Below are 16,018 nucleotides of genomic sequence, written 5' to 3' on the forward strand. Positions count from 1 at the left end.
CCAGCCTTAAGATCTACGGCCCCGGTCCGGACTCGTTGGCACACTATTAGAATGAGAGCGGTGCCTCAGCGACTCTGCGCCGGCTGTGAGACACGCTGATCCACACGAGCCCTGGCAGCAACGCTTTTGAGGAAGGAAATGTATCACTTATATTTTTTGTTCTTGCTCTACTCTGGATACTATTTGCTGATGCAAGTAGTTTTTTTCTCTGTGGTGTTACACTGCGTAAGGTAAACCAGGGCAGAGCGGCTGTATGTAGGCCACTGGATCCTATAGGCTGGTGCATTGTGGCCTGAATTAGAGAACCAACCCAGAGACTGGAGGTGTGGAAGAGGAAGGTTGGCTGAGGTGAGCTGCAGTTCTGTAGGAGAGCAGCACAAGCATGACTGTGACCTTTAAGCGCAACACAGACACGAGTTTGAGCAGAGGAATGCTAGTGTTTAGTGTCTGCTAAACACAATGGAGGTGGAGGATAGAGAAAGAGAAAAATACTGTGGGGGAGGGAGGACAGAGCAAGATCAGTATCAAAGCCTGTGCTTGTGTGCATCGCCTCTCTTTGTTAATGATGATACAAATTAACATCTGCACCAGGGGCACTGATAATGGAGACATGGCGTTTGTGTCTCATTTGGGGGGGATATGGAAGATGTCAGCTGTCTGCGAAGAAAAGGCCCTCTCCCCGGGGAGGAGGTGCCAGATTTTACTGGAGCCTACGAGTGTTACAGTGTTGCACACTGTCTAGTGTCATTTCACATAAAGCCAGTCTAATTCTGCACCAGGAGCAGCTTAGGGGGCTCTGATCGGAGATTAAGAGATGCACAATCCACTTTCTTTGCATCACCAGCCTGATTATCCATTTAAATTGTTCTGAAAGGCTCAGCAGAGCCAAGCGCCAAGCCAGATGCTGGGGCTTGGGATGTGCAGGCATGTACATGTTAAAGGGTAGGCAAGGGAGAGCACAGCACAGTCAGAGAGAAGTGTGTGTGTGTGTGTGTTGGCAGCCACAGGGTCCAGTGGTATGGCACGGCTGGAGGGCAGCGCATGGACATCCTGAGCAGGTGTGTGGGAAAACCTGCAGGAGGAGGCAAACCTGGACCAGACTACAGAGTCCCTGCTAATTATTATCTAGACAATAATAATCAGCTAGTATGTGTAGCTAACAGCTAATGATTTATAATGATCAGAATGAGTCGAGCAGTAATTGTGTTATATCCCACTACAGTAACACATTAAACAATGTTTACAGCAGGGGGAACATACAGAGACGTGACTAGGAGATGTGTGTCAGTGAATTTTCCTTCCCCATCTTTCATTCCTGGGCTGCCATTCAATATCAGGACAAAGAGCAAGAAAAAGCTTTTCAGGCAATATTCCCAGTCCTTCAATAAATGTAGTAATGCAATTCACAGATGCAATAACCAAGACTTGTTAAAGGCAGCAGCATGCAATTACTGCATATAATAGGCCTCAGAATCAATAGAGGCAGGATTGAGGATCCAGTTTCAAATATCTAGACAGGCAGAGTGCAGCTACTCAAATGACAACATCAACCATGGCACCCCTAATCAACATTATTTCAAATTTGGATCATTTGCAGTCCATTTCTACATATTTATAGTTCATTACACGTCTCTAATTTGATTGGGGAAGTAAAGTGATACATCTGAGTGGAACACAATCTCAGTGTACAGTATCCTTTTCCCTGAGGGAAGCAGTCAAGCTTTCCCTGCTAGGATGTATGCTTTACCAGGCACACCAAGGTCATCTTATCTCATCGTCTAAGTGCATAAGGTAAATGATACACGGGCCGTCTAAACAGCACAGGTCTGCTGCTCTCATGTAGAAGCACTCTGCCCCGTCTACGATACATACTGTGTGTTATACAGCATGTGTTTCACAGACAGCAGTAGGTGTATGAGGAAACATTAGCCAGCATAAGGCCTTACATAAGGCTGGTTAAAAAAAAACTTTAGATGGGGATAAATATTAGTGAGCAAGTTTGCATTTAACTGCCTCTAATAATTATTTTTGCTCCAGATTAATCTGCAACTGTTTTCTTGATTCATCTATAAAAGAAAAAAGACAACAGTGGAAACTGTCCATCACAACATCCTGGAGCCCAAAGTGTCTCATCAAATGTGTTCATTTGTCCAAGAAATGATCCAAAGCCCCAAAAATATCCAATTTATTAAACCAGCAAAACCATGAAAAGCAGCAAACTGGTCACATCTGAGAACCTGGAGCAAAGGAAATATTTTATGAAAAAGGACTTAAACAATGAATCAATTATCAAACCAGCTGCTGGTTAGTTTTCTGTTGATCAGCTAACTGTTTGATCGACAAGTCGCTGCAGCTCCGATCTCTTTGTGCTACGTTTACACTATTTTTAGTACTAACTGTATTTACTTTACTGTGGCAGCAAACGTTAGAGTCTCACTTCAAATCTCTGTAGCTCCTTCACATGAAATAACAGGTGGTTGGAAAAAGCTGCTGCTGCTGCTGCTGCGACAGCCTGGCTAACAACAATTCATGCAAATATTAACTCAAAGCTAAAGAGAATTTTTCCAGAGCTAGTTTGAGACAGAGGCGTAGCCACTCTGAATGTAGGAAATGAAGATACATAAAGGCTGCGTGTTTCTATGAAGCGGCCGACTGGTTTGATTTGGACACAACAGCCAACCAACTGTGGTATAAATTTAGCCTGCTGTCAAAGTTAGCTGTTCATGTGATGGAGACTTCCTTCCCCACTGCACCCTCAGCCCAAGGCAGACGCATTAAGCAGATTATTATAGCTTTACAGTGGAGATGGTGTGAAACCTCACAACTCAAAGTGGAAGTCAAATTAATCTTTCTTTAGCTCAGGGTGCAACAAACACCATCGCTTGAAAAGAAAAATCTATGCTCAAGACTCGTTCTCCTCTCTCTCTCTCTGCTAAGCACAATACCATCTGTGCCCTAACACTGGAAACAGTTGTTCCTTTTGATAAAATGCAAATGAGAAGGGCTGTTTTATTTACCAAGGAGTGCCCCCCCCCCTCAGCCCATCCCCCCCTTCCCTGCCTGCCACAGTGGGCCCTCACAGCTGGGGGCTGAACGCTCTCCAAGCAGCTTGTGTCGGCGTGGTCCCCGCCACAGTGGGCCTCAGCAGCCAGTGGACACGGAGGAGGATGCGCCCACTCAGTGTGAATGTGGGGGGAAATTAAAGTTCTTCCACAACACAGTGTGAAGCAGCCTCTCCATGAGCACCAGGTCACTCTCTCCGAGCACTTCTGTGCTGCCGCCGCCGGGGCTCCAGCGTCCCGGCCGCATCCCACTGCCCGAGTGACGTGAACGCAAACAATGAGGTTAACAATGACATCTATCTCTGTGCTGTGGAGCTGCGTAATGATGCTTCGCTGTGGGTTTTGAAGCCAGATCAATCTCTGCAGCTAAACTGGACAAGATTGGCCCGTTTGAACCACAGAGGATGACGGGTATTTTTGGTGCACTTGTCTCTAATGACAGGGCAGCGGAGTGGGTGGAGGGGGAATAGAGCGGGTAAATTTAGCACACTGTTAGGACTACTACACTCACAGAGGCCGTTCTATACCTCCAGAGGAACAACTGCTTCTTTTAATGCAGCAGTACAGTACACGCAGTTGTTCCAGCCGCTCCACAGACTCCACAGATTGTTGGTGACATTTCACTTTTGGAAAGCGTCAGCAGATAAAGTCGCTCTGAAAGTGACACAACTGTAGAATTTCTTTGGGTTCCTTCATTATGTCTTTGAAAAGGGGAAGAAAACAGGTGTTTATATCCTGGGCTTTCTGGGATACCACTTTATCATACAGTCAAGTCAGATCACATCAGCGTCAGCTCCCACAAGTTACTGCGAGGGAATGCAGGGCGAGCCGGGCTCATCTGTCTGTAAGCTTATTGTCTAGTGTGGGTCTCAGGACGGGCAGCATCCCAGGCAATAAAATAATTCTGCCTATGACAAAGGTGGAGAGATTCAAAAGGGAATGTATTGTTATGGGTGTTTCCGAGGGATGTAGGGTTCCTGATCTCTCATGCTGGCTTTTACTGTTGCTCATCTACATTTCCTTCAGTCATCAATCATCATCATCATCAACTGTATGCTGTAGTAGTTGAATTTCAACGTGGGAAAAAGCGTGTACTCACATCACCGGCGGCGAGCAGGGCGCCGTTCGCCTCCGCCATGTTCATGTAGTTGTTGTTATTCTGGAACTGCAAATGAAGAGAAAAAGCACAATGAGCCTAATGGTGTCCAGACAGCGTCCAGTGCAGCACCTGTCACTCACACACACCGGCACACTGGGCTCTGGATGTTTACACACACAGTTAACCCCTTTCTCTACCAGCACGAGCACATTCTGCCACTCGGCCATTATTGCGACACGGTGAGAGGCGTGTGAGAGGCCCGGGCCAATTCAAACCAGGCTAATGAGAATCTGGTCCGGCTCTTCAGCTCTTATGGGATGGCAATTAAGGATATGTTTGCATCACAAAGCCAAGTATCAAGATGTGGTGGCAGGTTATTAACTTCAAATGAGGGACAGGAGACATGCAGAGGAGAAATAAGGAGGTGGGGAGTGTTTTCAACATGGGTGGAGCACAGTTTTAGTTAATGGGAGCTGGCTTCTACAGTTTATTTCACCAACATGATTCTGACATTTTATCTATTCTCACCAGGAATCTGGTTTTTGGACGCATCTTATTTCAGTGACAAATGTTTCCTCCTCAAGTATTTACCTGCTAATATAAGAGCAGAGTGACCGATGGCGCCGCGCGGTGAAGACACACCAGCGTTTAAGACACTTGATAAGCTATTAAGACCTTTGGTAAGAAATAACATGTTTTCACAACACGCCCCGCCCCCCCCCCAACCCACACACAGCCTGCTGGCAAAATGGCAGCCACTTCCTTTCTTTGGAGACACAACCATGCTGACAGGTAGGAACAATGGGACACAGAATGAAGAATTATGGGCTAGCAGCTGGGCCCAGGAGCACAATGCACCTCTCTGTGAGTGACGAGAGCAAAACCCAGCCTGCACGGCACGGAGGAGAAAGAATCACAGCGCGGCTGCGTCTTCATGAGGTTCCACTGAGAACACATTTTCTACAAAGCTCTGCAGTAATCTCCTTTGTGTGTTTATTACAAAGTCACTCTCTTAAAACATTATGAGAGACAAAGAACTCAAATAGATGGGGGGAGAGAGAGAGGGAGAGAGAGGGAGGGAGAGAAAATGGCCTCTTATCTAAGCAGAAGCCAAACAATAGTGGAAACAAATTAAGATCAGAGCGAAGTGAGAAGTGCATTAATATATTTTCTAGCCCTTTGTGTGTTTTTCCCTTCTCCTTTTCTTCCGAGTGGTTAGTATGCGACTGTAATTACAGAAAGAACTGCTGCTAATCAACTGCGAATGGTATCCATTAATTAGTCTGTGCCCTGGAGAGAGAGAGAGGGGAATCAGCAGCAATGTTAACAGTGTTACGCACCAATGAGAAGAGGAGCCACGAGCTCTGCTAGCAGTCGCTGAAGCAGGTGGTTTGTGCCGTCTTACCTGGAGCTGCCCCACTAAACTATATCTGACTTGAGCAACGGGGGTTTACATGTTTGCACAAATGCACGCACAAATGGACAAAGACACACACACACACACACACACACACACATCTCAAGTGAGAAACATCTGTCAATAGCCAGCACCCCTTCATTTCCCAGCTGTGTGTAACTTTGAGACCTGACATGGCTGGGTTACGTCAGCCACTCGGCTGGTAATTAACCTTATGCTGGGCTTATCTTGGAAGTGTTACTCCGTCCCCCTTCTTCTTTTAGATAACAAATTGAAGTCTCAGAGATATCCCTCTCTATTCAAGCACTAGGAACATTGTTCCGATTGCGGGGGAGATATGGCTTCGTGCAGTGCTGTCTCTGTGTCTTCCATCCCTACGTGTCTCTCTGGATGTGAATAAGGTTTAAAGAGTGAGCAGACAATTGCTCTTCAGTGTAAACAGTTCACTGACAATTTGGGAAGATCCCAGAGGAATATAGACAGATCTGAAATCTTTATGCTACTTTCAAGGCAGGCACTCGTACACTTTCCTGCCTGTTGCAGAAAAACAAGCCGACTACAGTTTCCCTAAGTGGAGCAGCTTTGTCTCCGGTTCCCTACAAACTCCTCGGTGGCACTGATAGTCAAACGTTTTCAGCTGCATTACTCGCCATGTTACATGTCACTGGTTAATGCGGATGACAACTTCATGAGCATGTAAGTGCTTATAAATCAGGACGCGATGTGTCATTAAAACAAACACCCGACTGAGAGGTAGGGCTGAATTACACGCTGTAAGCACGGACATCAGCTTCATTAGACAAAACACAATCAAGTTAAGTCCAAGTGCTAATTAGTGGTGTGGAGCTCCCTGGGCTCCGTAACCGTGAGTCATGTTTGACTGTGTTTCCGTGGCCCTTTAAGAGCAGCTCCACATCTCCTCCGAGGACGGGGACTAACATCCCAAGAAATGTCCCCCAGCCACCGGTATCAATCTTTACCATTAAAGGCTGCACCACATCGGGCCAGAGGCCTCGGCGGACGACCAGAGCAGGGAGTGGAGATCATTGTTGTGATTCCCACTTCATTTTGGGGGAGGTGGTGGTGGTGGTGGTGGTGGGGGGGCATTCTGCGCTCCTGTTCACGGCAGTGCCGATTGAGTCAAATGCCAGATGAAATTAAGTGTGATTGGAGGGACCACGCAGCTGACGGTAAGGGATCGCGCTAAAATGGGTCAGCGCAGACAATGAAGGCTCTGTAATTAAAATGATGTGACGAGCTAGACAAGAGCTGCGGCGGCCATGTGAGGGGCCAAACACCCGCCTGTGTGTAACAGAGATGAAAAGTTGGGGAAATCAGAGGAGTGGAATCAGTCGATTTTTGGAAAATAAAAGCTCCTGAGATACAATAAACTGTCTCTGAGCGTCTAGTGCGGCGCTATAGCAACAGCTCAGGCGCTGATGTCACACGCGTTCAAGAAACCGGCATCTAACTTTTCCACACATTTCCAAAGAGCAGCCACGGACTTGTAGAAGGGAGCCGAAGGGAGGCCATGGAAAAGAGTGATTTAAAAAAGCTGTGGGAAGGAGGCTTTTATTAACAGAGTCCATTCACGGTTAAAGGTGCTCTGTAATATGAGTCGTACTAACAGCCAGACACGGCTACATGGCAGAGCAAACACTGGGCACTCACTGTTTTTATTTCTCCTTCTGCACCACCAGCACATTTCTTCAATAACTGTTTAACAGGAGAGAATTAAGAGCTTACATGGGCCCTGATCCTAACGTGAAAAGACTCCACTGTCTGCATGATCGCAGGCAGACAGAAAACCAAGCAGCCTCGCACTGAATGGGGTGAATATGAATTTTGAGGTTTTTCTGTAAATGCACAGTTAGGCTACTGGCTTTCTTTTTATTCAAAGTGAAGATAATACTTCAAGGATATTCCTTGACTCACTGCAAAAGCTTCGGCTATTCACGATCACACAAAGCAGAAAGAATCAGATTTTAAACAACAGCCATCAGCATGCATAACCCCAGTTTTTTTTTTATCTTTCTACTGAAGCCAGAGTAATTTTGATGCTTGATTTTCTTCCCCACCTTTTTTAATCCCAGTGCAGGAATATTTGTATGAAAGAATGTCCGGTGGGAAATAAGGTGTTTTACAGCTATTATAGCAAACAAAATTATTTCAACCTCGGGGCGAACACAATATTGCAGCAACCTGACCCCATCTCACCCCCCATATGATGGAGTAACCACACAGATCCTATCAGTAAACATGAACTGGACAACCAAGATCCACAGAAAACACGCCTGAAGAGCCTCTGATAGCACAGCTGCCATCTCTGCATGCATACAAATGGAAAATAAACACGCGCCAGCCTTTACCTTCCAGTCTGAGCACTGAATACTGCTTTGTCACCGGTGATTAGATGATAAAAAAAACTGGCCGGGGAAGGTGAACGATGACACGGAGTTTTTAGCACTGAGTTTCCTTTAATTTCACATTTTCAAATGGCCTTCAGAGTACTGTTCCTTGGTTCAACAGCACGACCAAGAGTCACAATATCAGTGCTGCCTGTCAGCAGGTAGCCAAATTGGACCCATTCTTCCTCCCCACCGAAAACCACCAAACTAATTCAATCAAGAGGCCAGGCTTTTCCAGAAACACATCAACTGCTGACAAGCGATTTTACAGTTCAGCTTGAGCTCGGTAATCACAGCCTAGCATGTGTTCTCTGGAACATGACACTTGTGCTAATATGTTCTCCAGTGGTCTCCATAAAAAACACCACCGTTAAAACTCAACCTCCAATCCAGAGAAACCCGCGGTAATTTGCTATGTATTATTTTATGCAATTTCCCTTCGAGCTCGGCCTTCCACCACGTCTGCGCCTCTCATCCAGCGAAGGCGGTTGGAGGCGCAAAAGAGCCACGCCGTTTACTGTTACTGCCTTTTAACCCCGGTCAGGCCCCGTTGTCGCCTCTGGAAAAGTTATCTTCTGACTCCCGAGGTCCTCCTCACCAAATACACGCTCATTTACAACCCAATTCAGCATAAACACTCTGCAGCTGCCTCTCTGGTGATCACGAGGCCTGTTCACGCCCAGCAGGCCGCCGCGCAAGCAGTGCCGACCTGACATATATAGATATATTTCCTCCTACCTGTGCAGCAGTCAATTTGTAAAGCGACTCCACAACACAGCATGTCCACACGGTCGGCTCGCAACCTGTGTTCTGATCCGCAGGCCGAATCGATTGGTAATTCAGTTTAAAGCTAAAATCATTACTCCCCCAGCCCAGCACTGTCTTCCACCATTAAGACTGCAAGTCCTCAACTACAGAAGGTACGACTGAGGGAGGCTCACTGTGAGCCTCTCACTCTTCTTCTGCATCTCAGTGTGAGTCCAGCCACGGCCAGGCAGAGGATCCGGCGTGAGGAGAAGTCTGGGTCTCATCTGGGATCTGAATCAAGCTGATGACAGTTTAGTTCAGGCGGGGTGCTGACCGTCGCCTCCCTCGCACCACGCTGACCGCTCGCACACGACGCTGCTATTACACGAGTGACGCAGAATCAGCTGTCTCCCTCTCTTCAGCGCCTGATGACAGAACGTTAAACAATGTAGGAGATTCAGGCTGAAGTTTAGGCCTTTGACTTTCAGATGTCATCACCGAGGTCTGTACGATACGTGGGGAACACATTATAGTTACAGAGGTTGTCACGGGCAAACCGAAAAGAAGAGCGTGTGCTCTTCACATTTCTCTACATGGTACATGAACATTACAACTCTGTCACGCGCTGTGAAACTAAGTTTGCATATCCAACCAAAATGACAAGCTTAACTATCAAAATAAAAGGAAAAACTTTAAGCGATTTCACAGCTCAGCAAATATGCATTATGTTTTTTCAAGCTTCCCAGTCATTATGGCAGTGGTGAAAGACAGTAAAAGGCGAGCTGAGCTGTAGTTGGTGCGTTCAGCATATTCCTCCAGGCTAAATTTATATTCAGCACAGACGCAGTGCACAAGAGTGATAACACGGAGACACACACAGGCCAGGGTGAAACAGCATGTGTAAGATCTGTGCATTTCTTTCAAAGAATTTGAGAAAGAGATTAGGAGAGTTTACTGTGTGAATCAGTGCATTAGTTCAGCCAGAAAAGTTGTCAGTCACAGAGAAGTAAACTTAGTAAACGAGTGCTGGAAAAGACGAGTCCACTCGTTGAAACACACGCTGTACATCTTTCCAAACATCTCAGTGTTGCTTGTCCCCACGGTTACACGTAGAATAGTATAATTAACAAGTGACACAATGCAAAGGATTTAATCTGTTTAAAGAATTTAAAATATAAATGAATGAAAAAAACACACACACAGAAGGTTTACACATAATGATACTGATATAGTGCTGCTGATACAGCACAGTGTAGTCTACACTGTGAATACATATACAGGTCAGTAGTAATCATATAGGTGCATAGTGGTAGGATGTGGTTAATTGTGTCTAACCACAGTGCTGTTGTGCTACTTTGGCTATAGTGTTGAAGGAAACAGAACACACCACCAAAGTCACTTTGGCCTCTTCAGCTATAAGCTGCAGCTCCGTGAGGCTCAGCGGAGCTTTGAGCTAAATGCTAACTGTAGCATTGTGACATATTCACAATAAATATGAGCTCATGCTCAGCAGGTACAGTTAGCCATGCTCTGCTCACTGTCCTAGTTTAGTGCACCAAACAAAAAGAAATACAGATGAGGTATTTGGCCATGAGCTCAAGTCCTGGATGAATCAAATATTTGATCTCAGATTACTCCAAACCACAATTGATGGAGCTCAATGAAACATCAGGGTGTCACCAATGAGTAGTACAGTATCTGTGTGCAAACGTTCATGGCAATCATCCAGCAGCTACTAGAAACAGGGCTCCGTCAGTCTGGACGCCGACGCTGTGGCTAAAAACACCCTCATTTTTTAATCAAGATCTAGTAAAATAAAGCTCACGTGCTCTCTGGGCCGCTCTGTTATCAGGTGTGTAAATGTTGACTTGAAGAGTAAACATGGTGACAATACAGCAGCGCGTTAACACCATCATTTTGTAGCACGGCCACGTCCAACACCGCGTCACACAGAGGAACTCAAACACACTGCGGTTCACTGCGGCTGTGTTTTCTCTGAGGCCGAAGACTGCTGCCAAAACAAAGATGGTTTCAGCATTTGTCATAATGGACCCATAGCATGAGCCCTGAAGCCTCAGTACTGTGCAGGTCAACATCCAACATCCCCTTCTTTCTTTTTTGTTTTTTTCTTCTTGCTGTTGAGTCTGCTCTGTACTCTCAAGACCAAATCCTTAAAGAAAGCACGAGCTAAATGGGGTTCCATCTTTGATCTGGCGGGGTGCAAAGCCATTGGCCCACAGCCACAAAGGAGCTTAGGCGGTGGAGAGGGCCTCAGAAACATGGTGTAGCTTTCTCACAATGGCCGCTGTTGCGTACGCACAGCTCTTGAGGAAGCAACACGAGAAAGGCTCGGCTTGGCGGTGTTGTCTTTCTTTTACTGCTAAGCCATGTCTCAAGGCTGTTTACTCTCAGCAGCTTTGAAGCAACTCCAACTCACGATGGTATCAGAGGTGTGGGTTTTAACCAAGCTCACTCCACTCTGCTCGCCAGTCTGCACTGCAGAGCAAGAGGTTGCTGTGGGGTTTAGGAAGCTAATAACTGACATGACATGGTTAAATGTCACGCAGGAGAAGAAGAGCCTTCTGCCACTAGGAATGGGGTTGTTTTCTGTGGCGCTAATAGTCATGTCTGTGCTACTTCTCTTGGCCTGTCGGACGGCTATGAGCGAGCTGTGCTACGTGGACTCACATAAAGCTCCATTGAAAGCTGCTGGGAGTTGAGTCCTCTCTTATTGCTCTAACAGCACAGATGCATTTTTCTATTCCCCGTGTGCCGTTACTGGCTAATACACTCATTACAACCAGCTTTGGGAATGTGCACAGTCAAGAGCTTTTAACACAATCCTCTACGTCTTATCTAGTAATGGCAGAAAGGGGAAATATTTGTGCTTTAGTGCCCGGACTAAAATGGGTAAGATAACACGGACTTACATCAAAGTATTTTGAAAGCAGCGACGTGAAGATGGTCAAACCCCCTTGGACAGCTTGGCCTGGTGGCTAGCTTGGTTTTACTCCACTTACTATGATACCTAACGCTGCTAAGCATAAACTAAATATTCTCTCTGGGACATTTGGGGGCAAGAAAAAACGTGAAATGATCAAAAGTCCTCAAAGATCCTTCTAGAAACACCCCAATAACATAGAGTTAAATTAATTCTGTGCAGCCAGTTGGACGTCTGGTTGCTGTGGAAATTCTTTCCGAGTCGGTGTGCAACCTGTGTCTTTTCTGTTATTCTTAGCATAAGCCCACAGTAAGCACAAACCGACCAGTTGTTCAATCTCTATAAATCTGAAAAACACAAACTGCTGAGCGGTGACTCATATATCAGTCTATTATATACTACAGGGCTGACTGTATTAAACAAATGGCTAGGTCTGCAGCTGGAAAAGAGAGGCAATATAGAGAGAGCAGAGGTTATTGTCTAATTTAAATCTTGGCTGCGTTCCCAGAGCTGTACCACATTCCAATTTGCGGCTGTGTTGCTTGGCGCTACTGACAGAGGTCCGGCTGCAAATACTCTCGGGCTCCTCTCCAGAAATGTGTCTCCAAACTGACAGTCAACAAGTTGGCAGAGATTAACAGAATGACTCGGGCATATTAGGTGAAATAATGAAAATGTACACATGTAGATGTTGTGCGTTGTGCTGTGTCTGCTCATGCCATATTTGCCCCCCCCCCTCCTGTGGTTGCTGTAATGTATCTATAATCATTACGACTTGATGTGCAACAACAAAGGCTCATAAAGAAAAGCCACTGCACTGCGTCTCTAATCCATAATGAAATAGCAGCTGGAAAAGACATCTGCGAACACATAGTAGTTACTCTTAGAGGCAATTAGCTATTTCAAGCATTTTCTCCTTGGCATATATTGTCCGTTCATCCAGCAGACTGACAGCACACCAGGACATCATTAGCAAAGCTGACGGCTGTTGAGTCGCACACATTGTTTTTCTTGTGACAGCAACCATCAGGCTAAGTGCTTCGCTAATGTTTTTAACAGTATTTAAACTCAAAATGTCACTTTAACATTTCCTACTTCAAAAGCGTTGTGAGATTAAGATACCAGCTTTGAACAATTACAAACACTAAGCTTCAACTTTGATTCCATATCATTGCACTGACATTTCGAGAGGTTCAGAACAAAGACACACTACACATCTTTTAGTCATAATGCAGAAATTATTCCTTTCCTCGGTGTAAAATGACAGGTTGGACATCAAAGGCGCTCAGGAACCTGCAGGTCTGCTCATTGAAGCGGCGCTTTTTTAACAGAACAAGGTTAGTCAGCAAATGTGTTTACACACGGAGGGAAAAGTTAACAGCTCCATGAAAAACATCTCTGCCGTCCATGACATTTGTCAGTGTGTGGCCAATCAAATGCAGCCATTTGCTCCAGACTGGATTTCAGCACTGACACCATTAGTGAGACTGGAGTCAGACAAATCTGAGTGGACGTCATAATGTACACAAACACGAGGCTTCATCTACGTGGACGTGCTCCTGCAGCTGTACTGCACACGAACACACACACACACGAGTAAACAACACCCAATGTGTCTCTTTTCACAATTGAAACTAATCGCACACGCTGTATTTGTACAGGCCTCCTTTACAGCTGTATTGATTTCCTCCTTTGACCACAGCTCCCTCCGAGCACTTTTATCCCATTTCTAGAGTGCAGGCTGCTAAAAAAAAAAGGGGGTCACTGACATTTTCTGTATTTGAGCCTTGACCTCTATTTTAGGACCACGCTGTGAGTTTCTCCACCAAAACAAATGGGAGCAGGGTGCAGTCCGCTCCACGCTCACACCTTTGTGTGCATCACTCTTCATTTGTCTTCATTAAACTCACGTTTGACCCACTTCTGCAATTCTCTGCCAGTTAGTCTAGCCTGCAGAGAACATCAGAGAGTGTGACACTGTGGTCCAAATCCCCCGGTGTGTATACGCAGAGGCCAGCTGTACGTAGATAACTATTAACTAACACGAACCTGCTACTGTGGCAAACTCATGTAAAAAGGTCAGCCAGGTGCGTTCACTTCACAATGTCACTAATCCAACTAGTCAGCATTTAAACGAAGCCTGTCCAGAGACAGTCGGTGCGTTCAACAGGGGGCGCCATGCTGGAAACGCTGGCTGGTTGCAGGCCGTGAGAAACAGAACTCCCACTGTCAACGTGTCACCAGCTAATTTACCTGGAGCCAGAGGAGGAGATTCACCGGACACATAGGGAGAGTTAATCTCTTCATTCATCTTCGCTAAAGAGATCGACCCAATTAGCTCGCCACACTGACAGACAGCGCTTGTGTTTGCTTTGCTCTCTCCACTCTTTCCCCTTTTTAAATCAGGAGTTATTCAGTTTGTTCTGTATCCAGCTGAAGGCCTCTAAAAAGATTCGAGGGTACTGCACAACGGTGAAATAATCATGATGTCTTTATTCAAATCTGTCGAGTCTGAAAAATTCACCACTGCAATTTGCTGTGACTGATTAGCCAATGGAAGGGTTGCTTGGGGATAGCTCTCCAGAGCTCTGTAATTGAGCGGATTGGACTTGGGAGAGGTTTTTTTCTGCTGATAACTACACACATTCCCCTTTTTAATGTACTTGCCTTTTTTTAGCCTCTCCTCAGAGCCAGTGCACATCAGAATTATGACGCTTGCAGAAACAGCAGAATGTAGGACAGTTCCTATTCCTCATGCTGTCCTCAGAAAATGTGATTCTACATCGTGTTTCCTCTGATGATTTACCAAAGGATCTCTGGCTGTAGCCCAGAGACCAGTCAGTGTTGGTTGGCCTGGTCACTGTGGGACTGTCAGATCTAGAAACTCAAACATCAGGCACAACAACAGCCCCGAGTACTGCCGACGTGGCCTCTGACATCCCACAAAACACACAATATAGAGAATGTTGATGCAAATGTCTGTGTGCCACTGCTGATTCTGCACTGGAGGAAGACGCCGAGGCCTAAAAATGCCATATAGGTATTTTGCAAAGCACTCCATGAATTTCATCATTTGGTGTCTCATCCTGTTGCACCTGTGACACTTGGGCTAAAGCGTGGTTTTATTCTACAGCTGGCACACACGCGTGCAGGGGATTACCAGGGATGAAAAATAGTGCACTGAAAAGAGTAAGCCATCAAATAATGTCTAATAATGAGCTGTTTCATTATAATCCTGTACGGGTAATTAACAGATTAATATGTCAATGCTGGTTTTGGCAGGTTCTGCAGCCAGGAAGGGCTATATTTACCACAGTGCTTGTGCCACAACACACTGAAAAGAGCTTTCTTTCACATTAAATCTCATTTATATTGCACAGGAAAAAAAAAAAAAAACAGAGATGCTGTTATTCTTTTCCAAAACACACCAGTAATGCTCTGGGGCATGATTTGTCATTGTTATTCAGTGCTCGCTCACCTACACTTAAAACATGATCCTTCTGGATTTTAATTAAGCACCAAGGTACCTCCCAGGGGGCTCTGGCTTGGCAAAGGAAACTACTTTGATTTATGTACTACTTTGTTGTTCCTGCTTGAAGCTTGCCTGTTATGAGAGGCTGTGCTGATGAATGAAAGAACTGGGCAATTATTCTTATTTGTTAATTAGTTCCTGTTAGGAATGTATTCTTTGGAAAATATCAATACCCACCAATAGAGTAGCTGTCTCTTCACATGTCAGCTCGTCACCTCACTGCAGCCAAACGTGAGCCACTGACCTCCACCCAACGCTACAGAAGCCGCCCACACTGATCCTGGGTCTGTTCGAGGTTTCTTCCCGTTAAAGGGGAGTTCTTCCTCCACTGTTGCTCAATATAATATAATATAATATCTGATGCTGCTCATGTGGGAATTCTTGAATCCTTAATTTTGAATTCCTGAATCGTTGGTCTCTCTCTAATTAAAGAGTTTGGTCTAGACCTGCTCTTCATGTAAAGCGTCTTGAGATAACGCTGTTGTGAATTGGCACTATATAAATAAAGATTGATTGATTGATTGATTGACCATGTGGGGACGCTTCAGTCTTGGGAATCTGATGGAATCATGCACATGTACTGTGGTTTGAGTTTATTGTTACCATAAAGCATCACTGCTAAATTTAGCTAAATCTTCCAATAACTCACTGCTAGAGGAGTTTGCCTCCATGAGATCAGCGGGATAATACATCGATTTAAGCATTAACGTGCATCCTCCATAAAGCAGCAAACACTTCAAATACAGCACTTATTTGCAGATCACTATGGAATAGTGATTATGTTCAAACACAATCTAGCGGCTATCAAATGA

General features: G+C 45.4%; 1 protein-coding gene across 1 annotated transcript in view; it reads right to left on the reverse strand.

Annotated features, from left to right (window-relative positions):
- The window catches only part of tox3 (TOX high mobility group box family member 3), a 38,431-nt gene that overhangs the window by 12,784 nt on the left and 9,629 nt on the right, over nucleotides 1-16,018 (reverse strand). Inside the window, exon 2 of the mRNA XM_070830389.1 lies at nucleotides 4,162-4,227. Within this exon, the coding sequence (XP_070686490.1) occupies nucleotides 4,162-4,227 (66 nt within the window). The remainder of the gene's footprint in view (nucleotides 1-4,161; nucleotides 4,228-16,018) is intronic.

Source organism: Pempheris klunzingeri, chromosome 1 (genome assembly GCF_042242105.1).
Source record: "Pempheris klunzingeri isolate RE-2024b chromosome 1, fPemKlu1.hap1, whole genome shotgun sequence".
NCBI lineage: Eukaryota > Metazoa > Chordata > Actinopteri > Acropomatiformes > Pempheridae > Pempheris > Pempheris klunzingeri.